Source organism: Erpetoichthys calabaricus, chromosome 15 (genome assembly GCF_900747795.2).
Source record: "Erpetoichthys calabaricus chromosome 15, fErpCal1.3, whole genome shotgun sequence".
In the NCBI taxonomy this organism is placed as follows: Eukaryota; Metazoa; Chordata; class Cladistia; order Polypteriformes; family Polypteridae; genus Erpetoichthys; species Erpetoichthys calabaricus.
In genome coordinates, this window is record NC_041408.2 from 99,285,698 (window position 1) to 99,307,383 (window position 21,686).

The window sequence follows — 21,686 nt, forward strand, 5'->3', positions numbered from 1 at the left end:
GTGTGTGAGTTGTATATTGGACTACATTTTGTGCCTGCCTCAGTGACATGATAGCTACTTGTTTTGATGACTTTCTAGTTGTGGAAAAATACAAGAGACTTTGTTGCTCTCGCATTAGGTGTAAGAAAACATTTCGGTCTTTTTATCTGTTAGACTTAAGGACATGTGCTTTCCTATAAGCACTCCTCATACTTTAATCTATACTTAGATTAGATACCGCATGGCCAGATCGATAGTAAGCGCTGATGTTTCAAATAAATTCAAATGGCTTTACTTGTATTAAATATTGCACCAATAAAGATCAGCCTATCACTTCTGTCATTGAATGGGCAATGTGTGCTGCTCGGATTAACCAGATACATTTTGCATGTAGACCACACGTAATCTTTGTGTTGCTCTCCTACAGAATTTAATATTAGGAAGCTTTAATTGATGTTTAAAAAAAAACTTCCTCTGGGCAAAATAAAAATATAGTAATGCAGGGAAATCAAATCATCATTATAAAGTCTGTTGTTCTGTTTAGCTAATAGTTTGTGTTTTAAAGTCATCCTTTCTGAAGTCTCCTTATGACTGATAAAACATGAAACATCTTCAGTTGCCACTAACTGCTTTCTACATCTTGTTTGTTCTCATGCACTCCCGAGTTACAGTATATCTACAGTATCTCATTTGATAGTTAAAGGAACACATTTAAATATTGTAATTCAAATGTAGAAAGATGTCTTAAATGGGCATTCTGGGATGTGGGCCTGACCTTAATTGTACGTATCAGATGGACTTGATGAAGTCTGTGGCAGCACTCTTACTAACTTGTTACACAGTATACTTGGAATCTATCACAACTATTCATCCTAAGCATATTCTACAAATGAATGCTGTGTTAGAGATGCACGCTGACAACTTCAGAAGAGAGGCTGATGCATAAGTGTAGGTGCAAATCCTCATTCAGCTTGTCAGGCAGTTTCCCAATATAATACAGTAACATAACTGTACAATATGACCTTCCATTTGTCTGTCTGTCCATTATTGAACATGGTGAATACAGTTCAGGACATAAAATGAGAAATTAGTAACTTTTCTTACAATATAAAAAAACTGTCCATTAATTTAAGATATGAGATATACAATGGGTGACATGCTGGTGCAGGTCTTATCATGAGCCAAGTGTCCTGCATCGAATACTGTGTTCGCTTGATGGCTTTCTGTATGTAGTTTGCCCTTTCTTTCAGTCTTTTTGTGTACGTGTATGTGTGTACATAATACATATATTTTAGGTGCTCTGGATTTCCTCTCATGCCACAAAGATGTGCTTGATAGTTGAGAATCCTAAATTGGCCCCATATAGGCATGTATATGAGTGGTGGACTACTGACCCTGAATTAGATTAAGCAGGTTTGAGAGTGTTATGCCCTCTACTAAACATTAAATTCTCTTTTAATCCCCCTCATCCAAGCCCATATAGTCCATACTAGAGTGAGCGAAAGGCACATTCTATCCAGGGAGTATTGAGTGTAATGCAGGAACCAGCCTTGTTAGGGATAAAGAGTATAGAGTACACATCTACACTTACTTGCAAACACTACAATGCCTTCCATATGCAGAGAGGGGACTTAACTAGTAGGTCTAGTAGGTTTTATGGCTGGGTAATTACTCTTTCACAGCTCTTGAAAATCTGAGACAGACTGTGCCTGTGTGAAGTGAGCATGATCTGCCTGTGCTGGTGTACAGTATATCCTTCTGTGTATACTCAAGTTTGTCTCCTGCATCTGATTGGTGACTCTGATATAGCTATTTGTGATTAAGAGCTGCAAAGGACTTGCCACCATAATGCTACTGGGATAGGCCCCTCTGGTTCCCCACAATCATGAAATTAAGTATACTCTACTTGTCATCTTATACATTATTACTATTATAAAAACTCCTCCTACTTCAAAAAATACATCCCGTATACACAGTATATACCATACAGTATGTGTACATATTTGCCAGAGTCTCCAATGCATATGCTGTCTTTCAAATATCAAACATTTTCAAATTATATTTTTATTATTGTTATTGTACTTGCATAATTTCAATTAATCATTTGAACAATAAAACAATGAATTTATAGTTTTAAATGTTACGGATCAGAGCCCAGTGGATAGTGTTGATGCCTCACTGCTCCAGATGCCCAGGTTCTGTTTCCAGATCTGCTACCTATCTGTGTGAAACCTGCACATATTTCCAGTGTTTTTGTGGGTTTCTGAAAACTAAAGATGTGCAGGTTCTTTACATTTGTTTTTTGCCTGATGGGCATGAGTGCACCTTGAGATGGACTGGTGTTTCCTGTGTGATTTGATCCTTTCTTGTCCTTTATACTCTGTTCTTTGATTCTGTCTCCTCTGAACACTGTAATGAAAAGCACAACTTCAGAAAAAGAATAAGTAAATATTATATACAGGCAGTTGTTTAAAACAAATCTGTAAGGTATGTTTCAAAAGCCACAAACAAGCTTGCATTTCAGAATCAGTTCAAACTTCGTGTCATGCCTTTATGATGTAAAATCACAAGACATGATGAATTAAGTTCTCCATGTGAACAAGCAGATTCTGCTTCTGGTCTTTCATTTTCCTCTAATAGTAGAGTAATGATGTTGAGGTATATTATTAAATACCTGATGCATGTAATACCTTTGGTGTTTAGACTGCACCTCTGGTTTTTTTGTTGTTTTTCTGTAGTCAATAGACATCTTGTTTTATTGATAAGTGAATCTGAATTAACTCACTATGAACATAATATGCTTGAGAGACAAGAGGAACAAGTGTGTTTGTTATCTGTTGTCCCGATGATCTCATCTGATATTCCTGAGTGATTGTGGATGTGTACACATAGATGTGTCTGACATCCGGCTGGCATCTCGCGTGATGCCATATGTCCAGGCTCATGGGAGAAGCTCTGACTCAAAAGAACCCTTTATGGGAAAAAGTGGCTGCAGAAAATTAATTGATGGATGCAACATTATTTTAAATTAGTTTGCTTGTTTGACAATGATTAAAATCACATTGCAGTATGCAAAACAGGCAAACACTGTTTTTACAAACTAGAATGAATATTTATGCATGTATTGATTCAGGGAGATGGATTTTTTTTGCAATATTGGTCTACAGACAGTTCAGTAGTTCAGCATCATACCATGTCAGACCAGAAAAGATGGTAGCCCCCTTAGGTAACCTTCTACATTTGATAAACTGAATGCTCAATGCCTTTATACCATTTGCTCAAGCAGTTCTTTGTGTTAGTCTAAGATGAGGTTTGGATACAGTGGCTTTCCATTACAAAGTGCAGAAGACATCTACTCCAAAGGTGATGCCTTTTAGATTGATTATCTAATGCAGATCTATTCACATTATAACAACCAATTTCAACAGCACATCAGTAATCTAATTTTTGATCTAATTTCATACATAATACAAAAACTTTAATTCAAAAATATGTGGCAGTTATGGTTTGAATACTGGGAGCTATGTAACTCTTGTGTAAAGATAACAATTTGATGGTTGATCTCATTTATATTTTCTAAGTAAGGAAGGTTTACAACAAATCAATTTAAATTGAATATAAGACATTATTGGCAAGGGTCATCATGAAACACTTGGGATCAGAAACATCCAGGTGCTATCATTTGCATACTTTTCCCTGCGCCTGGCATTTGCATAATAAGACAATGATTGTACAGTGTTAAGTGTTTCATACAAGAAGTTATTAAGATGAATCAAGAGGTAAGGTTAGTAAAACATTACATCAAAAATCAGTTTGAATTGTATGCTAAGCATTTACAGGTGGAAAATATTAGAATAAACTTGAGTCTCTGTTTTATTGCTGTTTAGAAAATAAATACACTCACAGATAATATATAAGTAATGTGTATGTTTATCCATCCATCCATTATCCAACCTGCTATATCCTAACTACATGGTCACGGGGGTCTGCTGGAGCTAATCCCACCCAGCACAAGACGCTGGTAACAAACCAGCAGGGCGCCAGCCCACCGCAGGGCACACACACACACACTACGGACAATTTAGAATCGCCAGTGCACCTAACCTGCATGTCTTTGGACTGTGGGAGAAAACCGGAGTACCCAGAGGAAACCCACGCAGACACGGGGAGAACATGCAAGCTCCACACATGTTTGTACCCGGGTCTCCTAACTGCAAGGCCGCAGCGCTACCCACTGCACCACCGTGCCGCCCGTGTATGTTTATATACTGTATATATAGTATACGTTTTATATGTGTAATATCTATATATATATATCTGTATACTTGAATATACATCTGTTTTAAGGCTTTTAATCAGAAATCAAACACAATTACGCATTAAAGTAAGCGTTTAATGAACATGTTTCAAGACTTAAGGGTGCTGGTAAAGTGGTACAGTGGTTATAAAACCGTATCATTTCTGTTTTACAGAAGACCAATGTTTCAAATTGATCCCTCCATTTTCAACACCCCCTAGTTTCATGGTTAAAAAACAGTCACACTTAAAGTGCTTTTCTAGACACTCAAAGTGCTTTACATAGGCAGGGGGAGCCACTTCAACCACCATCAATGTGTAGCATGTACTTGGATGATGCAGTGGCAGCCATTAGCTATTAGGTGTAGAAGGAGTGAGAGCAATAGTTAGCCAATTAGAGACAAGAGGATGATTAGGGGCCAGAAAGGACAAGGCCGTGATGGGCAGTTTAGCCAGGACATTGGGTTACACCCTACTGTTTTCAAAGGATACCCAAGGATCTTTCGCCCCTGGTCTCAGGCATTCAGCACCTGATCTTTGGGAACCCAACCCAGCACAACTCTCATTGTGCTTTCTGACATGCTTAAATGACTGGGCAAAAACCTAACCTCCCTCTTGACTTTGAGAGAAATAAATGGGGACCAATCCACACACACACTTTTCTATCTAATATACCTGTAGGACTAATAGCATTATCAGAGGCAGCTAAAACCCCAATAAGTGTTAAAGCTAGCAACGCCCTTGGTCAGGACCTCGGTTTTACATCTTATCCAAAGGATGGCACTGTTTTTATAGCACGGTGTCCCTGTTTCTGCTCTGGAGCATTGAGATCAGCTACAGGCCACAGGGTAATCACCCCTGATGGTTTAGCCAACACTTCTTCAGTAGCAACCCAAGCTTTCTGTCTAGTTGGTGTCCCAATCAAGTACTGGCCAGGTTCAAACATGCTGACAGGGACTCAAAGCCTCATTTAGCCAGCAAATTGATCTAGTGTGGGTCTGGTGATGGACAGCTACCCAGTGCCTTCTTCCATTGTATGATGTTCCCATTGAAACAGAAATGAAAAGTCAGACTCAACCCTGCACTAATTGTGAATCCTTCATACAGGACACTTGCAAATATCCATTATTGGGCCAGCTTTAAGTTTCTATACATCCATCCATCCACCCACCCATTTTCTGAATGTGCTTATTCAAGTTTGAATTGTCCCACTGACACCCAGGACACTATGTAGAAAGCAAACCTGGGCTGGGCACCAATCCAACACAGGTAATTCATTTAAAATGAAATGTGGGAAAAAGCAGCACTAGCCTTGGACTGACTTTGAACCCAGGTCTATTGTGCTGTACTGTACCACGATGCTTGGCAGCTTACCAAAAAACAATTTTATACAGTGACTTTTCTGATGCACATATTCTTTACGTATGTCCAATAAACTGAAAGTAAACCAGTCATCTGAAACGTCCAGATGTTACTTTATACTCCATGAAGATAAGAATGTTAACATTAAATAGCCATCTGTCTTAACCCCACTTTTTCAGTAATGGGCACAAGACAGTAACCAACTTTACACAGGATGCTATAAAATATTTTTATCAAAAATCATTCCAAAGAAAGTCTTTCTTTTAATTTCAATCTTTATTCTTGTTAAGGTAAATATTTTTTAAAAATCTGTCAGAATATTTGTTTTTACGAAAGCAAAGCTAGATTGGCTTTTTTGTACTTTTCTGGGCACCTTTAGGTTGCATGCGTATTGTACATTTAGAGGAATCTACGGTATAGTAAAATAAAATAAAAGCTAAACGGTACCCAGAATTATCGCACCGTCCATGGCGGGTTCAGAATTGAGGTCTGCATCCCTCATCCCTGAACTGGGTTAACCGACCTCGATATTGGGTGGATGCTCCTCTGCCTGCCGTGCGATGAACTGCCTCAGGTCCTTAAGCTCGACAAAAGGCTCCGCCTCCTCGCGATGTCGATTTGGTTGATGCGGGTTTTGGAAAACGGAAGGATGCATGGCTGATGTTCTCTCGCTGAAACAGCAAAAGGTGCACCATTAGAATTTCAAACACAATTGACTTTGAGCTTGGATCCAGCGCAGCCAAGCGCATCCCTTAGTGGTTTTAAGAGAAACGCTTTAGGGCTGTGATCTGTTTTCCGACGAAGAGTTTCCCCCCTCTTGTCCAACAACAAGCCCTTTAATTTCATTTGGACGGAAAACAATTAAGGGGTTCATTATATATGATGGATGAGTACAGCGCGACTAAGCGCATTCAACAGCTTCAGCCGTAGTGCCTCGCCAGGCAGGTTGTAACCATTCCAGCGGTATGTGCAAAAGCTTCCCAAGGCAAATGAAGGGGGGAAAAGGGAAAGAGAGAGAGAGAGAAAGAGACAGAAGGCAGAGAAAGCAGCGCCGTGCGATTCACCCTCTCCGCATAAAAATAGCACGTGCTGAGTTGTGACACGCTATTAGTGTCTCTTCAGCTTTGCATTTGCTTCATGTTAAGGCTCCGTGTGGCAGAAGAGAGCGAGCAGCGGAGAACCGGAGCCGATCGGCAGCGCTGGCTCGCACATCCCCTTTCCTAAATAGGCTGTTCCTCTGCATTGCATCTAGGCTTCAGCGATTTGCTGTTTGGAGACTGCAGATTTGCATAGCCCTCTCCTCGGCAGCGTGGTCTCTTCCAGCGTCTTTCATAAGGGAGCGGAGCGCTCTCCACTAAATTGCATCCTCTAGTATTATTGTCAATAGCGTGTGTCCGCACAGATTGCGGGAGCAGGAGCTGCCGTCCTTAGAGAGTGCGCATCAAATCCTGCTTTGCCTCAGCCGGAGAAGGACAATTCCCATTTCTAGTCTAAATGATGGGACCCTGAGCGGCGTCTGTGGTGCTCCTTAATCCTGTGGATTCTGATTTGGATACTATTTAGACGAGGGAAACTTGGAGATCTGTTAGTGCTCTGGAGTGTCTTTATTTTTCCTTCTCATTTTTTGTGGGGATTAAAGTGGACTTTTTAAAGACTTAAGCTGCCAGCTTTTCAACAGGAGCAGAGAATTTCAGAGACTGGATTTGATTGCCTTTCTGGTTCTAAGTGAAGTATTCCCTCTCATGAGTGAATGATGCGGATTTTATAACAGAACAAGAGAAAGAGAGAGCAAGAAATGAGAGTTCCTCTTTGCAAAGAGAAGATCCGATCACAAGAAACTAAAACAATGGCACCCATGGAATTGTGAGAGTGAGAGAGGAGGAGGGGGGCAGAGTGTTGGCTTTTTTGTTTTTTTTTTCCTTGGGGGAGGGGGTGTGGTGCTGCTTTTTCGGTGATTTATCCTATCCACTCAGGTATCATGTCTTGCCAGAGAAGGTTTTACAGTTGGAGCCCTGGCTCGCTTGCTGGCACGACGGGCTCAGCTTTTTGGATAGTTCATTTGACTTTCGGTTGTGTTCTTGGAGTGACGTGGGGGTCTTCAAATCTTGGATCTCACCACATTCATCAGTTGCATGGCAGCAAACATCATTCAGTGCCTATTGAAATCCACAGGTCACCTGCCTCCATGCGAGCATCACACGGTGGGTGTTTGCCTTTTTGTATTTATTTATTTGATTTCAGTCTTTGCTTTCCACACTTAGTGGCTTAATTGAAAGGACATGGTTTCATCTTGATTCAATGTGGGCATCAACATTGAGTACTGATGCGTAAAAAGTTAATGCGGGAGAATAAGAGAGTGACTGGATGTAAAAAGTGCCCACACGACCTGATGCTGCAGATGCCAACTGACCACCCAAGTTGCTGCCCGCAATGCAACACCACTGTAGAAAGAATATCACCTAACCCAATAAATGTGGTGCCCGCATATCTTCACTTCTTCAAGTCTTAGAACTGATTGTCATTTGCTACATTATACATGATGTCCCTGTGCTTTAGTGTGTATGAAATCTGCTTGGTCTGGTCAGAATATTGCAGCCTTCTGTCTTTTTCTGTTCTGTTTCACTCCAGAAGGAAACAAAAAGAACAACAGAAGGGGATCATTTTGAGTTTGACTGCTTCCTTGTTCCCTTTAGCCACTGGGGTCACAAATGATACATTTTATTGGCACAGGTATTTAAAAATACATGGCACACGTGAATGATTCCTGGCAAGGTGCTCTTCATTTCCAGTGAGGTTTTCCTTGTTGTGGCTCATTTGCCAGAGACACAATACTAATTTCTGCTTTCATAAAGGCTGCTGTTCCTGGCCTGAAGCTTATACAGTAGCTGCACCTAGTACTTCTCATGCTTTGTGCTCGGCCCACCATTATTCTGAGTTATGGTAAATGGCCCCTGTCCAATTCAAACATCATTATAAGTGGCTAGTAACCTGTGTTATGACATTAGACATTGAAGATTTAATTGACAAGGTCCATAGTCAGACAATTACTTTGTAACAGCCAGCTCGGCTTCCCTACTAAAACAGTTATGGGAAAATTACATTTTGAGGCATTTAAAGATTATAGCAAAGTCTAGGCTTTTGTCTTTTTTATTTTTCCTATTGCTGAAGTGGATCTGCTGGCTCAAAACTTGACAAATGCATTTCCCTGTCATTAAAATTGAAGAGCTCCCTTCTCAGAAAAAGAAGATCCACCCAAACCTGTGCTTTTAACAGTGCTTCCTGAAGGAAAATCAGGCCATTCTGTGTTTTCTCATCTGACACGTCTTCCAGTCATATGAAAATAAGGTGACACTTCACTCCCACAGCACACAAGTACATTAATATCAAGAAATGACACTAAGTGTGTTAGCAGTGCTCCAGAACAAAATCAGGCTACTTAAAAAAATTCCCTAAGACACTTCTTGTTACAGCATGAGGTGTTTCTTTAAATTATTCAGTTGCTTGCGCTATGACTACAGCAAGGGCAGCAAGCCCATAAAAATGCACTACCTAGATGTTACCTATGTGTATGCTCAAGTTACCTTAAGAATTCTGTAATATAGCAATATTTCAAAAAGAACAAAATGCTTCAAAAGACAAACATGCAATATGCGGAAATAAAGACTAGTAGCTTAAATACCGGCTGCACTTATAAACCGTGTGCAAGGCAAATGGACAAGTGCATTATTTTATGAAAATGTGTATATTTTATATGAAGTGGGTCTATATGTGTCTGTATATATATTTTTATTTGAAGAGTATCTTTGTAGTAGATATTTAAATTCTTAATTGAATCAGACAATATGGAAAATGGCAGATATAATATTTGAATAGATGATGCAATTTTCAGATATTGTTTTTGAATCAATTTGAAGATACATAATCACTTTAGAATTGCTAAGACAGTTACACCGCAGTAGATTTCATATCCATATGTGTATTTGTGTATCCAAGAATTTATACAGTTATATGTTGATGTACGTCTACTGCCTTTCATGTGTAAAACCATACAAAAGCTGAAATGAATTACAATATATGCTGAAAGACGCAGACAAGAACCGTCCATCACTGCCTCGACAGAAGTAAACTCCTTATTGTTCCCTCTTTGATTTATTTTTCCTATATATCACTGAAGTAGCTGTTACGTAAAGAAACGATGCAGCACGGTTATATTTTTACAGACTGCCAAAAGGAGCACGTCTTTCCTAGGAGGCAGCTTCCACTGATTGCAATATACAGAGCTCATCCTTCTTTATTCTCCTGTCTTTCTACGCCTCATTCACCCCATCATCCAGTGTCACTTGTGAGGTGACACAACAGATCTCACGCTTAACCTCTGCACGCTTTCCTGGGCTCATCCTGTTTAGCAGACTGCATATTTACTGGACGAGTAATTTGATTTCTTGAAACTGGAAAGAATTTGGTGTCCTCACCTCCTCTTCTGGCTAAAGAAATAAATAAGTAGCACTGGGCATATAACAAAAATAGCTGATACAGATGTTTCTATAAAAGCTCTTCAGGAATGCAAATTGGCACAAAAATGAATTGAATACCTGTCAGCTCTGAATTCAGTTCCCTTATCAGCAGTAACCACTCACATGGAATTTTCTGTAATATTTCTAGTTTTATTATCGCTGGTGGCCTGTTTTTGTAAAGAAATAGAAGTCACAGATGTTCATCATTCCACAGTTGTTTTTTTTTATATAGTAGCAGTTTATCATTTGCTCACAGAAACAAATCCATATTAAATTATTATAAATAATGTAATCTGCAAATCGCTCTAAATAAGAAGTATCCTTAAACACCTAATCAGACAATTTTTCTGGTCTCATCCTCATAAAATGTAACAGTCCATTGCCGGGGGAATATGCCATGGCTCTTGTACAGGTTCATGAGCAGCAAAATTAACCAGATCAAGTGGCAGAGAGCTGCTTCCAGACTGTTAGGTGCTTAAAAGATGCAGCGGCTTCTTAAACCATTAAACCTCTGACTGCCTCTTGAACATGTAGAATGCAACTTTTGTGCTTTTTAATCTTGGTTTTCCTATCAAAGTCTCCAAAAGCAATTTAAAAGATTTTAATCAGTTTTAATAGGCTGCACCTTAAGCATTAATGAAGAAATGGATTAGCAAGTAAATTGTAGCGTGACTGCGCAAGGGGAAAGAGCCTTCTGCTTTGTGCGCCTGCTGTGTTCTGTGGCCTCCTAATATTATCACGCTGGTGTCGGAACCCCTATGTTGCCGAGGGATATTCATTCTTTGATCTTGTCTGTTGACGATCTTCGGGGCTGTAATCAGAAGTGCAACAGCGCTGATGGATTTCTGATAAGTATCTCTATACAAGTCTTTGCTGCCTTGGAATCAACACATGTTATTGATTGTGTGCAGAGCTTTACAATGCCTGAATTATGAGAAAAAAACCTTATGGATTGTAACAGTTAACAACTGCAATTTTCATCAGCTCAGTTCATAACAAAGGTACTGATATATATATATATATATATATATATATATATATATATATATATACACACACAATATATAATAGGAGTGACCCTATGGCAAAGTGGCATTGCTTCCTTATAGCCCCACCAAGGATTATTTTTATTCTCTTCTTAGATATTTAGGTTTCCCAAACATTTATAGGTTTAATAGATTACGTATTGTCCCAATATGACTGTGCATGCTTGTGTGAATGACTGAATCACTGATTGGCTGTCACTGCATGATTGCCCCCGATTCTTTCACAATTCTGATACAAGTTTTCCCCACATAGTACACAAAGTTGAGTCTGAAAATGGCTGCTTTTATGGCTGGATGTGGATGTAATACAATATATTTGTTGAACTGGCAAAAATGTTTACATTAATTTGTTTCAACAAAGAAGAAAAATGTTGGGAGAGTCTTCCAGCTTGGCCATTGTCTTTGGGGAGTCTTCATGTTTTCTTGTGTGCTTGTAGGGTTTGGTTTTCCTCCCACGTTCTAAAGATGTGTGTGAACAGTTTATCGATGATTGAATTTGCCAGATATGAATGCGCATAGGTTTGTGTGTGAGTGTGGTCTGACTTGTGTCTTATGCAACCCTGAAATGGATTAAGTGGGAAGGTGAATATGGATAGGTGGTTGAAGAGTATTCATCTCAAAGATGTGGTGGTTTAATTGTTAGCCTCAAAATTCAGTTATATATTGTAATATGTTCTTGTTATGATGGCACCAGAGAGTCTCAACATGTTGTTTGTTGGTTGGACATGCAATCTGTGTACTTGACAGTACAGTTACTACTACATTTGTCCTATATGAGTGTTTGTGGGTGTGAGCTTCTATGGAGCACTTTCTGCTTGGCAAATGATGCTTCTAGGCAAGGTTTCAGTCTGCCACTTCTGTAAATGGCATTAAATTGATCTGCAAATGAACTGACACATAGATAAACGTTGCTTCCTCCTAAAGACGCCTTATTTTGGTGGTGACTCTAAATATGCTGTTGGTACGTGTATGTATGAGCATGTTCACTGTGTTCCTGCCTTGTTTCTGATGCTATTAGGATTGTCTGTAGCTCTCCAACCTTAATTTGGATTAAAAAACTAGATTGGAAACTTAATGGATGGAGGAATGGATGTGGCTGATTCTTTCCAAAGTCTTGAGACTTATTTTGCCAAGCCATTCTGAATCGACCCTTTATGGTTTATTGGGAATTGTTATGGGAGTGTGCCCTCCCACTGACTAGTCTGGTCCTGCTGTCTTACACTCCTTACTACCATTATGAGCTTCACAAAATGGATGGATGAAGGTGATGTAAAAACAAAACCTGAATGTTGCATTAATTTCATGTTGTCAATAAGATATTGTTCCACACACGTTCTGAGAATGGAGCAGATTTTTTTTTTTTTTTTACAGCTCACTGATTCTTCACTGGATTTTTTTTTATGTAAGCATATAAGAATCCGGCCAAAATGTCTGACTGCCCCAGGCTTTGAGTGCATTAGAGGCCAGCCATATTAGCTGGAAAATGACACAAATGATGGCTTTGGCTATATTAAGGAGTTGATGGAAAGCATCTGGCCATAATTACGTATTTGTAAATAAGCTCTTGGTCTTGTATGGTAAGGAGCTAAGCTTATAATTGTGTAATGACTGTCATTGTGATTGTTGTGTTACTGGTGAAGGGCTTTGCATTAATTAGTTTATATATCACTTTGTTCCTGATCTTGATTAAGGATGACACAAGGGTAATTAGGGGAGCAGGGCAGCAAATCGTCTCAGGCAGGCAGTCAGTCATCAGAGTCGCTTGTCTGGACTATTTAGAGCTGCTGGTTTCTCATAAGTTTTTATCATTGCTGGTGCTGTATTCTTTAAAGAAGTGATTTTTTTTATAGGTTTGGGTAAAAGACTACCTTGGCAAATGGAAGGCATACCACTTCTTCTGTCACTTGTTGAGCAGCTGCTGCTTTCTGAAAGTTCTTAAAAAAAGCCATCTCAGTCCTTGCTTGAAACGCCAAGTCTTCCCATTCACAATTTATTAAACCATTTGTACATGTGTTGTCCATGCAAGTATTACCGAACATACTAATTACTAAGATAACACAGGTTATTATTATTATTATTATTATTATTATTATTATTATTATTATTATTATTATTTGGTCTATGCCTCAAACCTAAGGTGACTTAAAAGATTCAGAGTCATTATAACTATTCACGGGTGTTGTAATCTGATGAGGGAGAAAATCTCAAATACCCAGAGTTAAACCCCACACAGACAAAAAACATACAGGTTCCACTCAAAGATTGGGCTAGATTTTGAACCCAGGATCTGTGAGATAGTAGCCCTAATGAATATGACACTCATGCTTATTTGTTTATATATGACAAGTGTTGGGATGCCGAGTTTTCTTATGATTTCTGAGAGATTTTCACCAAACTTTGTTCACATTATGAGGGTAAAGGTTTTGTTTTTACACTAGTACTAAGTGTAGTATTGTCATGTGTACATGTTTTTGGTTTTTTTTTATTTGAGAAGGAGTCAAGAAAAAAGTTGGGGCCTAGGTTTAGGAAATCCCATTGAATAAGAAGCATTCAACTGCAGAAAACAGTGAAACAAGAATCGAGTTGTCTGTGAAGACTGATACCACCAGCTAGACTGGGGTGATGCAGGACTGTAAACAAATGTTAAAATAGGAGGGCTGCCCTGTTAAGTTGATTCTGAAATGACAGCCAATTTCTTATCTTTATATAGTGGAAGGACCATAAAAGGTGGAACTTCTTGGAGCAGTACATAAGTGACATCTGCTGTCCTTTAGGGTGTCATCCTTCCTTCTATAGGCAAAAAAGGGGTGGAAGTGAAGGACAATATGATAACTATCCTTCCCCTCCACTCCCACCTGTTTAGAAGCTCTGAGGCGCTCCCTGGGCCCATGTGTTTGACAATATATTCTGTGCATGCCAAAAGTGGCTGCATGTGCCATAAAGTAAGAGTTTCTCCCAGAGTTTCTCCTGGATAGCGCAGCCATTAACGCCAGCAGCTATCCCTGACACATGTAAATGACTGCTAGCATGACCTTGGACCTATTCCTAGAATCTTCTTTATGCCTAACTTGCATCAGTAGCATAAGGCAATAATTCAAGATTGTTTTAATACTACATTTACCTTAACTTTGCTCAAGGAGATATATTCATAAGCCAGGAAGCCTTCAATGAACACAGAAGTGGAGAAGCACTGAAATCTCACTAGACCTGCCTAAGCCCCATCTAAGCACTATATTTTACAGTGCATTTCATTTTAGCTGAAGCAGCACATGACAGATACAACTGATAACATGTACGCCTTGTATCTCTTTGGTGGTGGTTTGATTTCCAGTTTATGTGTAGTGTTTTGTTTAAGAAGTTAAGTTTTCTCTCTTGGTCTGAAGTCATCCACTTAGATTTATGTGCAGATTAAGGTTTTAGGACACAGAAATTTCCCTGTTAGTCATTGGAATTCCAGGTTGTTGTTTTTATGCCCATTGGAGTAGATAGATGTCCTCTACCTGTGATGCTTCGATGAGAAAGGAAGTTCAGGAAACAGTGAATGGACGGCTGTTTTTTCTAACAACAAACACAGTTTTTCTCTTGCTCCTTCTTTTATTCATGCTCATTTCTGACCCAGTTTCTACATTAAGAATACATTTCAATTGCTGGTTCATGCTGCTGCCTGCTCCTATTTATAAAGTACATTTTCAGAGTGCTTCATACTGTTTGTTTTAACTTTTTTTTTTTTATGTTTAGATTTGTGTATATGGCGTGGTGAGACATAGTGGTACAATTGCTTGTGCTGCTGCCTCATACCTCCAGGAATCTGTATTAAGTGTAGAGTCGACATGTTGTCTACTTGCATAAGGTCTTTTGGGGTGTTCTCCCTTATCCCAAAGATGTGTAAATGACTGGTATCTCTAAATCAGCCCACTGTAAATGCATGTGGGTGTGTGAATGAATGAATCTTGAGGTGGACTGGGTTCTGTCCTGGGTTGATTCCTACTTTATAGGTTGCAGTTAGTCTATCAGGTTAAGAAGGCTACAAAAGCAGACGGATGAGAGGTAAAAAGTAATTTATTAATTTAAAAGGCAGATACACCAATTGCATACTTAATAATGACTTTACGTGCGTCATTAATCCAAGGGCCACTTTTTTTGTTGGTTTTATATAGATGCAAAAATACCTTTACCAAAAGATCAGTCTCAACCCACTCTTTCCTGGCTAAAGTTCAACTCTCAAATTACATTTAACCATCTAGAATGAGAACTTTATAAAATGCACTAATTCAATTCCTTTAAGAACTATGGAGCTGTGTGAGGCAATTCAAAATGAAAGGGATTCAGGGAATAGCAAAGCTCTTTTCTTTGTTCGTCATCAGGCCAGATGCTTTTAAGGGTCTATTCACTTTTTCCTGTTACTGTCTCATTTCCTTTTCTATGTGCAAACAAGGCACAGTGCATATAAAAACAGAACTAACTCATTGCAATTTATATGCTGTCAGATCTTCCATTTTTTAATGACTAATGATGCTTTGACGCTGGGTTTGTTTTTATGATACCAAGTCACAGCTATTCCACATCTGCCAGATTATATTAGACTATTATTATATTAACCTTCCAGTTGACAGTTAAAGAATATGCATGACTGCTACTATCTCTGTAAAATGATGTTAAGAAATATCATCTTATTGGGGAACAGATGTGAGATGATGGGACATGTAAGAACCATTACCTATCCAAATGTTCATTACGTCTGCAATTATTTGTGTATCCTTTAAATAGCGTTCAGTGTTAAAACCAAAGTGTTAAATTACTATTAAAGCAGAGAAAAGGCATATCTGATGCTTTTGGCAGTAATTCAATTGGTTCTGACCGTCTATCACGCACATGGTCATTACAGTGGTTATCTTTTGCATGACACACTTGATCATTTCATTAAATGTTCAGGAAATCATTTAGCCCAGGGTTTATTTGCTCATCCTTGCCTATTGTTTCAAGCTCTTTTCTGCACATTTGGGGTCCAGCATGTTTACAGCTTCTATCCAAGGCTGACTTAGACTAAATGAAGATTGCATCTTTATTCTGCACACTAAAACTACATGCACTGGAGAGTGATGATTTGTCGCAAGTTGTTCAAACATGTACTGTATGTAGGACCGTCCTTCTGGTTCAGCAAAATTGCGGTCAAATTTAATTGTACAACAAAGCACACTGGCTTTAGTAAAGCGTACATTTATATTTTATGTGATAACACCAAGCACCTTACTTCTTGAGGTAGCCAGTCAAGTATTGTACAGGCCTCTGTATCCCACAAATTGATAAAAATGTTATGATGCTTTTAATGAAGGTGGTAAAATACCAATTCTAAACTCATTTTTTTAATTTGGGGTTTTCAGTATACCCCAGTAGCATTGAGTACAAAGCAGAAAACAGCAACAGATTTGGATCCCCCCGTTAGCCTTGACTGCATGTCTTTGGGGATGTAGATGGCAAACTCATGTGGACATGGTAGAACGTGCAAACTCCACTCATACTCTCTGTGGGATTCAAAGACAAGACCCTGGATCTCTGACACAGAGAGGAGAAAGTGGTGAAATAAGGTTACATTGGGCTTTATGTTTTTATTAATTTCATATAGAGTATAAAAACAGTAGTAGTTGTAGTAGAAAGAGGAAGAGGGGAGCCATTTTTTCTTGTATTTTCACCCAAGTGTATTCAGTATTTTGTCATGATGTGGGAGCATTACTGAACATCAGATAAGCTGATTTGTGTTTTCTGGTTTTGGAGAGTGTTAATGCACATATTGGTTAAACATGCAAGTAAGAATTTCACTATGCTCTGTACACTTTACCTGCCATTATTAAATATTAGCAGGTTCTCCATTATTTTATGTAACAACATTTTATTACACTCTTCTGTCTCTTTCAAATGAGTATTTTATCTTGGTTTTCATATGTCAATATGTCAACTGCTGTTTTTTGTTGGGCTGCCTCTGGCATTTGTATCTGCTACTTTAAGTCATGGGCTGCAGCTCTCTGTTATTTAACAATCCCAGAACCATTTTCCATCTCATGCCTCTCACCGTAAACTTTACAATCTTGTTAGTCTATATGTGTTGTGAGAGGCAGTCACAAGCACAGCAAAGGCCTGCAAATAGTTCCACAAGCAGGCCCACACTTTCATAGAACTGTCTTATCCCAGACTTCCAGCCCCCAACTACTATATGCAGGCTTTGAAAACTGGTGTTGAAAGTTTAAAAAATGACTTTAAATATTAGGAAAATTGCAAAATGTGTTACAAGGTATTTGGCTTGTTGTGACTTCCCAAAACAAAGCATCTTTATAAATAGACAATGTATTTACAAAAAGTAAAAAGAACCACAAAAAATAGAAAAAAAACAGGGAAAGGGTGCAATAGGGTTTGCCAAAAAAGTCAACCCAAGGCTACCAAGATGTGAAATCCACAAGCAAAATCCAATGGCAGAAGTGAAAAATCCAGAATATCCAAAAGAAGAAAAAATATTTACATAACTCCAACAATCAACACTTGATGATCCACTGCTGAGACCCTCTTTCTGACCTCAATATAAAGGCAAAGAGAAGACCCAGGAACAGTGATGTCAGGGTGTTTCCCACCTCCTGGGTTTCCACCCACAAAGTACAAGAAATGGTGAAACTTTTAAAGACATAGTAAAGAAATGCAAGAAATGCATAAAAAGAGTTGGGGTGCCCAAAGGAATGCCCGTATAATCAAATAATAAAATTAAGGTTGGCACGTAAATACTAACATATTTGGCCATTTAGATTGTCACAATAAATGCAAAGGTCTCTCCTGGTGCACCAAGTTACACACACATTCGGGTTTCACTACTGAGTGCCGTCTTCCAGTGATGAGGCTCATTATATCCCATCCATGGAGGAAGGAGTCGGACTTCTGGTTTTCAGGGAGATGAAGTGACGTCAGTAATCCTGGGAGGAATCAGTCCTGGAAGTTAAAAGAGGAGAAGTTGTTAACAGACGAAGTCCTCTCCTGTTTGGAGGTGGTATTGCCCTATTCAAGGCCTTGTTGCTGCCCCTAATCGCTTGTGTTTGACACTACAAATAACAAATAAAAAGCAGAAATTATATAAAGACATGAAAAAAATAACTCGAAAACAACAAAAATAAAGTAGAAAATACAACTAAGCCAGGGAAACGTAACAATACTGATTTCCTCATGTTGTTATTTAAATCTATGACTTTTACTCTGCCATGTCAGGCTGTCCTGATGTGCTCATTTTTTTTCTGAGGTCTGTTTGACCAGATCAGATTAGCAATTCTTAGTCCTTCATTTTTTGTTCCATTAATATCAAAATTTTATTATAACAGATAATTCATGGTGACCACACAAAGGTGTAAATGAAGCAAGTGAGACGGTGAACTGCTGCTTTGTTTGTGTTTAACATCTCATTGTTAAGTGACAGCTAGTTACGAATAAAAGAAGCAAGTAACAAGAGTAGGTACAGCTGTGTAGAATCAAAAGAAGTAATTATGGGCTGGGAATCTTAACAAGAAAATTACCTGAAATGAAGCGCAAAAATGTTGCTTGAGCAAAAAGTGCTTCAGCTGTAATAATTGGCTTCTATTTAAGAATTTGGGTTGGAACAAAAACCTGCAGCCACTGTGACCCTCCAAGATGGAACTTGAGGACAAATGTACACCAGTACCACGCTGTCAATCCCACTTCTAAAACTCTGCCGTTTAATTGCCCATGCAAAAATATGGCATCTCCATTTGTATTTTTAAAGGCTATTGAAAAATACACATAATTAAACAAGTAATATAAATTGAAGTCATATTATACTACTGAACTATCACTACACTTATTTTTAAATGAGCTGGTTGTGCAGAGAGCATTTTTCAAAACTCTCCAGCAGCTTTCCAATATTATTATAACAATTCAATGCTTCATTTGACATGTATTAATTTCAGATTTTGTCTCAGGGTGTTGTCTTGGTGAAAAAAAAAAGAACAAGAAGCCCTCAGGTTTTCAGACTTAGTCATTACAGACACATGAAACATGTGTTAAAGTTCACTGTCAGTGAATTCACTTCAGGTCTGCCTCTAGAAATAATCGTGCCATATCATATATACACATATTCGTATCTCCCGAATGTTAAAGCAATAAAATAACACCTCTTTCTTTACAAAGCAACTTATACTGATATCACAGTGTATGGCATCATTTTTCATAATTAGTTCTCTATCGATGTGCCTTACAAAGCAATTAGCTAGATTACATTTCAGTGGAAATAAAACATATCGAAATGATCACCACACAGTCAGTTGTAATCATCTTTCAGCAGATGATGCTTTTGGGAATCAACATTTTCAAGGGTTTAATACTATAAAAGACAAGATGGTGCTTGAAGATTAAAATGACTACAAAGAGCTGGATGCAAAAGAACAGAATGATGGGTGGTTCTGTAGCCAACATGACGCCAGAAGAATGACTCCCTGCAAATGCTGCTACAGTACTTCTATTAGTCAATAAAAATCAAGGAAACTCTAGGCTTTTGTTAAATATGCCTTCTTTTCATAAATAGTTGAGGTTTGGACCAACTGATGGTTAGTCAATGAATTTACCATTTTTGTAGGCAAGTTTTGAAAGATCAGAATTTTGAATTTTTGAATATTGAAATAAAATGTTGATGCATGATCTGCTATCACATTACTTGTGCTTATAGTGCTAACAAAATGTCCTGTCAATGTATGGCTATTTTCCAGTTTTGTTTCTTCTTTGAACATGCTGTAGTTGCATCTTTCCAAAATTCTGCCATGAATCTATAAAACAAATTTAAAACCAAAGCGCAGTAGGAAGTTGGCATAAGAGGAAGGTCAATGGAAGTAAACAAGCCTGTACAGTAATTGGACAAAGGCAGATTCTAATGAGTGTAACAAAGAACTGGATTAAGAATGGAGCTGCTTATGTTCTGTGTGAATACTAAAACAAAACACCTCCATGAAATAGATGAAATTGAATACTACAAAACGGAGTAAGAATTCACAATGTCTAGTACAACTTTTTGTCCCTCACTGAAGTTTATGCTGGTCAGGAAATGTATGCAAAGGTTCAGGATCAGATTTGTATAAACTAGGAGCAAGAGTCTCAGGAAAAGCTAGAAGCTAAGAAGTTATGGCACCTGATTTTATGAAAAGACAACAGGTTTACATTAAAAACGCAGAATCCACTGAGGCTCAAACCATACAGACATATTTGCCATTGGCCGTGTGAATGAAAAAAATTAACTGCTTGCAAGCTACTTAGAGTTAATAGCTGACAAAGCCATTTTACTATAACGACAGGTTATTCATACAGGCGTCTGTCATAAGACAGTGTGCAGTAAGCTGACCAAAGACAATTTTCAGTTTCTTTAGGAACGAGCCTATTTGACACAGGAAAGATGACCTTTCCTCCTTTAGGGTCTATCTGATCAGTAAAAAAAAAATAAGAACAGATGGACCATTAGCGTAATTAAATAAAATACTTAAGTAAATGATATTATGCTTTTTGATAAAGTAAAGGTAAGGGGGAGGAAGAAGAAATTATAAAAAAACAGTCGAAAATGTAACTTTGCTGTTCTGCCTTGCGACATAGAATCCAGGTATTCATGTGTGACTGAATAAAAATCTAATTGATTGAACTTGTCCTGTCTTCCTCGGGGGTTTTCTTCCACAACTGTAATAAATGTCAACTGCTAAATTATTTATTTGGGCATTGACGTAAGCAATCAACTGAGGCCTTCCAAGATGTAGGGATGTTTGAGGAATTGCAAGAAATATTAGATACAAGACTAGTGGGTGATAGTGGTGACTCAAGGATTAGTACAGCATGGTAACTGGAGGACATCTGAAGAAGGAAGTGAGAGGAAGGCTTATATTTGGTTTATCCTTATAAGTCGAGGTTGGAACATCACATTATGGTAAAAGAGCCTCACTGGAACATCTGAATTTGTTTATGTTCTTTGATTTATCTGTTTCTCTCTTGTCATGAACTCATATTGTTTGTGATTATTTTGGACGGTTTGAGATATTTTTATACTCTGTTTTTAATTTAACAATATTTCATTAACTTTAAGGCATGTCCTTGGTGAGATTACAATGGACTCCCTGGAATATAGCTCCTAGAGTGCAGCTGGTGGCAGTTTAGTGATGTACAAGACACACCATGTTACTTAAGAGAGAGCATCTCGAATCATTTCTTGCCACAAATTTACTTAAAACATACGCTTTTACAAAAAAGTAATGATTTTTTTTTCTTTAGTTTCCTTTTTAAGGAATTTTCTGTAGAACATCAGAAAAATTGTGACATGAATGGGCCATTCAGCCCAAGAAGCTGGTCAAGCCTATCTACTTAGATTGTCTAAAATAACATCAAGTCAAGATTTGAATGTCCATGAAGTCCTGTTCCCCACCACACTACTTGGTAATTTTTTCCATGTGTCTATGGCTCCTTGCGTGAAGAT

The 21,686-nt window shown here is 38.3% G+C and overlaps 1 protein-coding gene across 26 annotated transcripts in view; it reads left to right on the forward strand.

Moving 5' to 3' along the window:
- nrxn1a (neurexin 1a) overlaps positions 1-21,686 on the forward strand; it is a 1,087,315-nt gene that overhangs the window by 688,536 nt on the left and 377,093 nt on the right. Inside the window, exon 1 of one of the 26 annotated variants that reach the window (XM_028821078.2) lies at positions 6,724-7,838. The exons of 22 other annotated variants lie outside the window; for them this stretch is intronic. In XM_028821078.2, the coding sequence (XP_028676911.1) occupies positions 7,616-7,838 (223 nt within the window). In that variant the 5' untranslated portion in view covers positions 6,724-7,615. Of the gene's footprint in view, positions 1-6,723; positions 7,839-21,686 lie in introns of those variants that run through there. 3 more of the 26 variants (XM_028821077.2, XM_028821076.2, XM_028821075.2) reach the window with 3 other exon arrangements.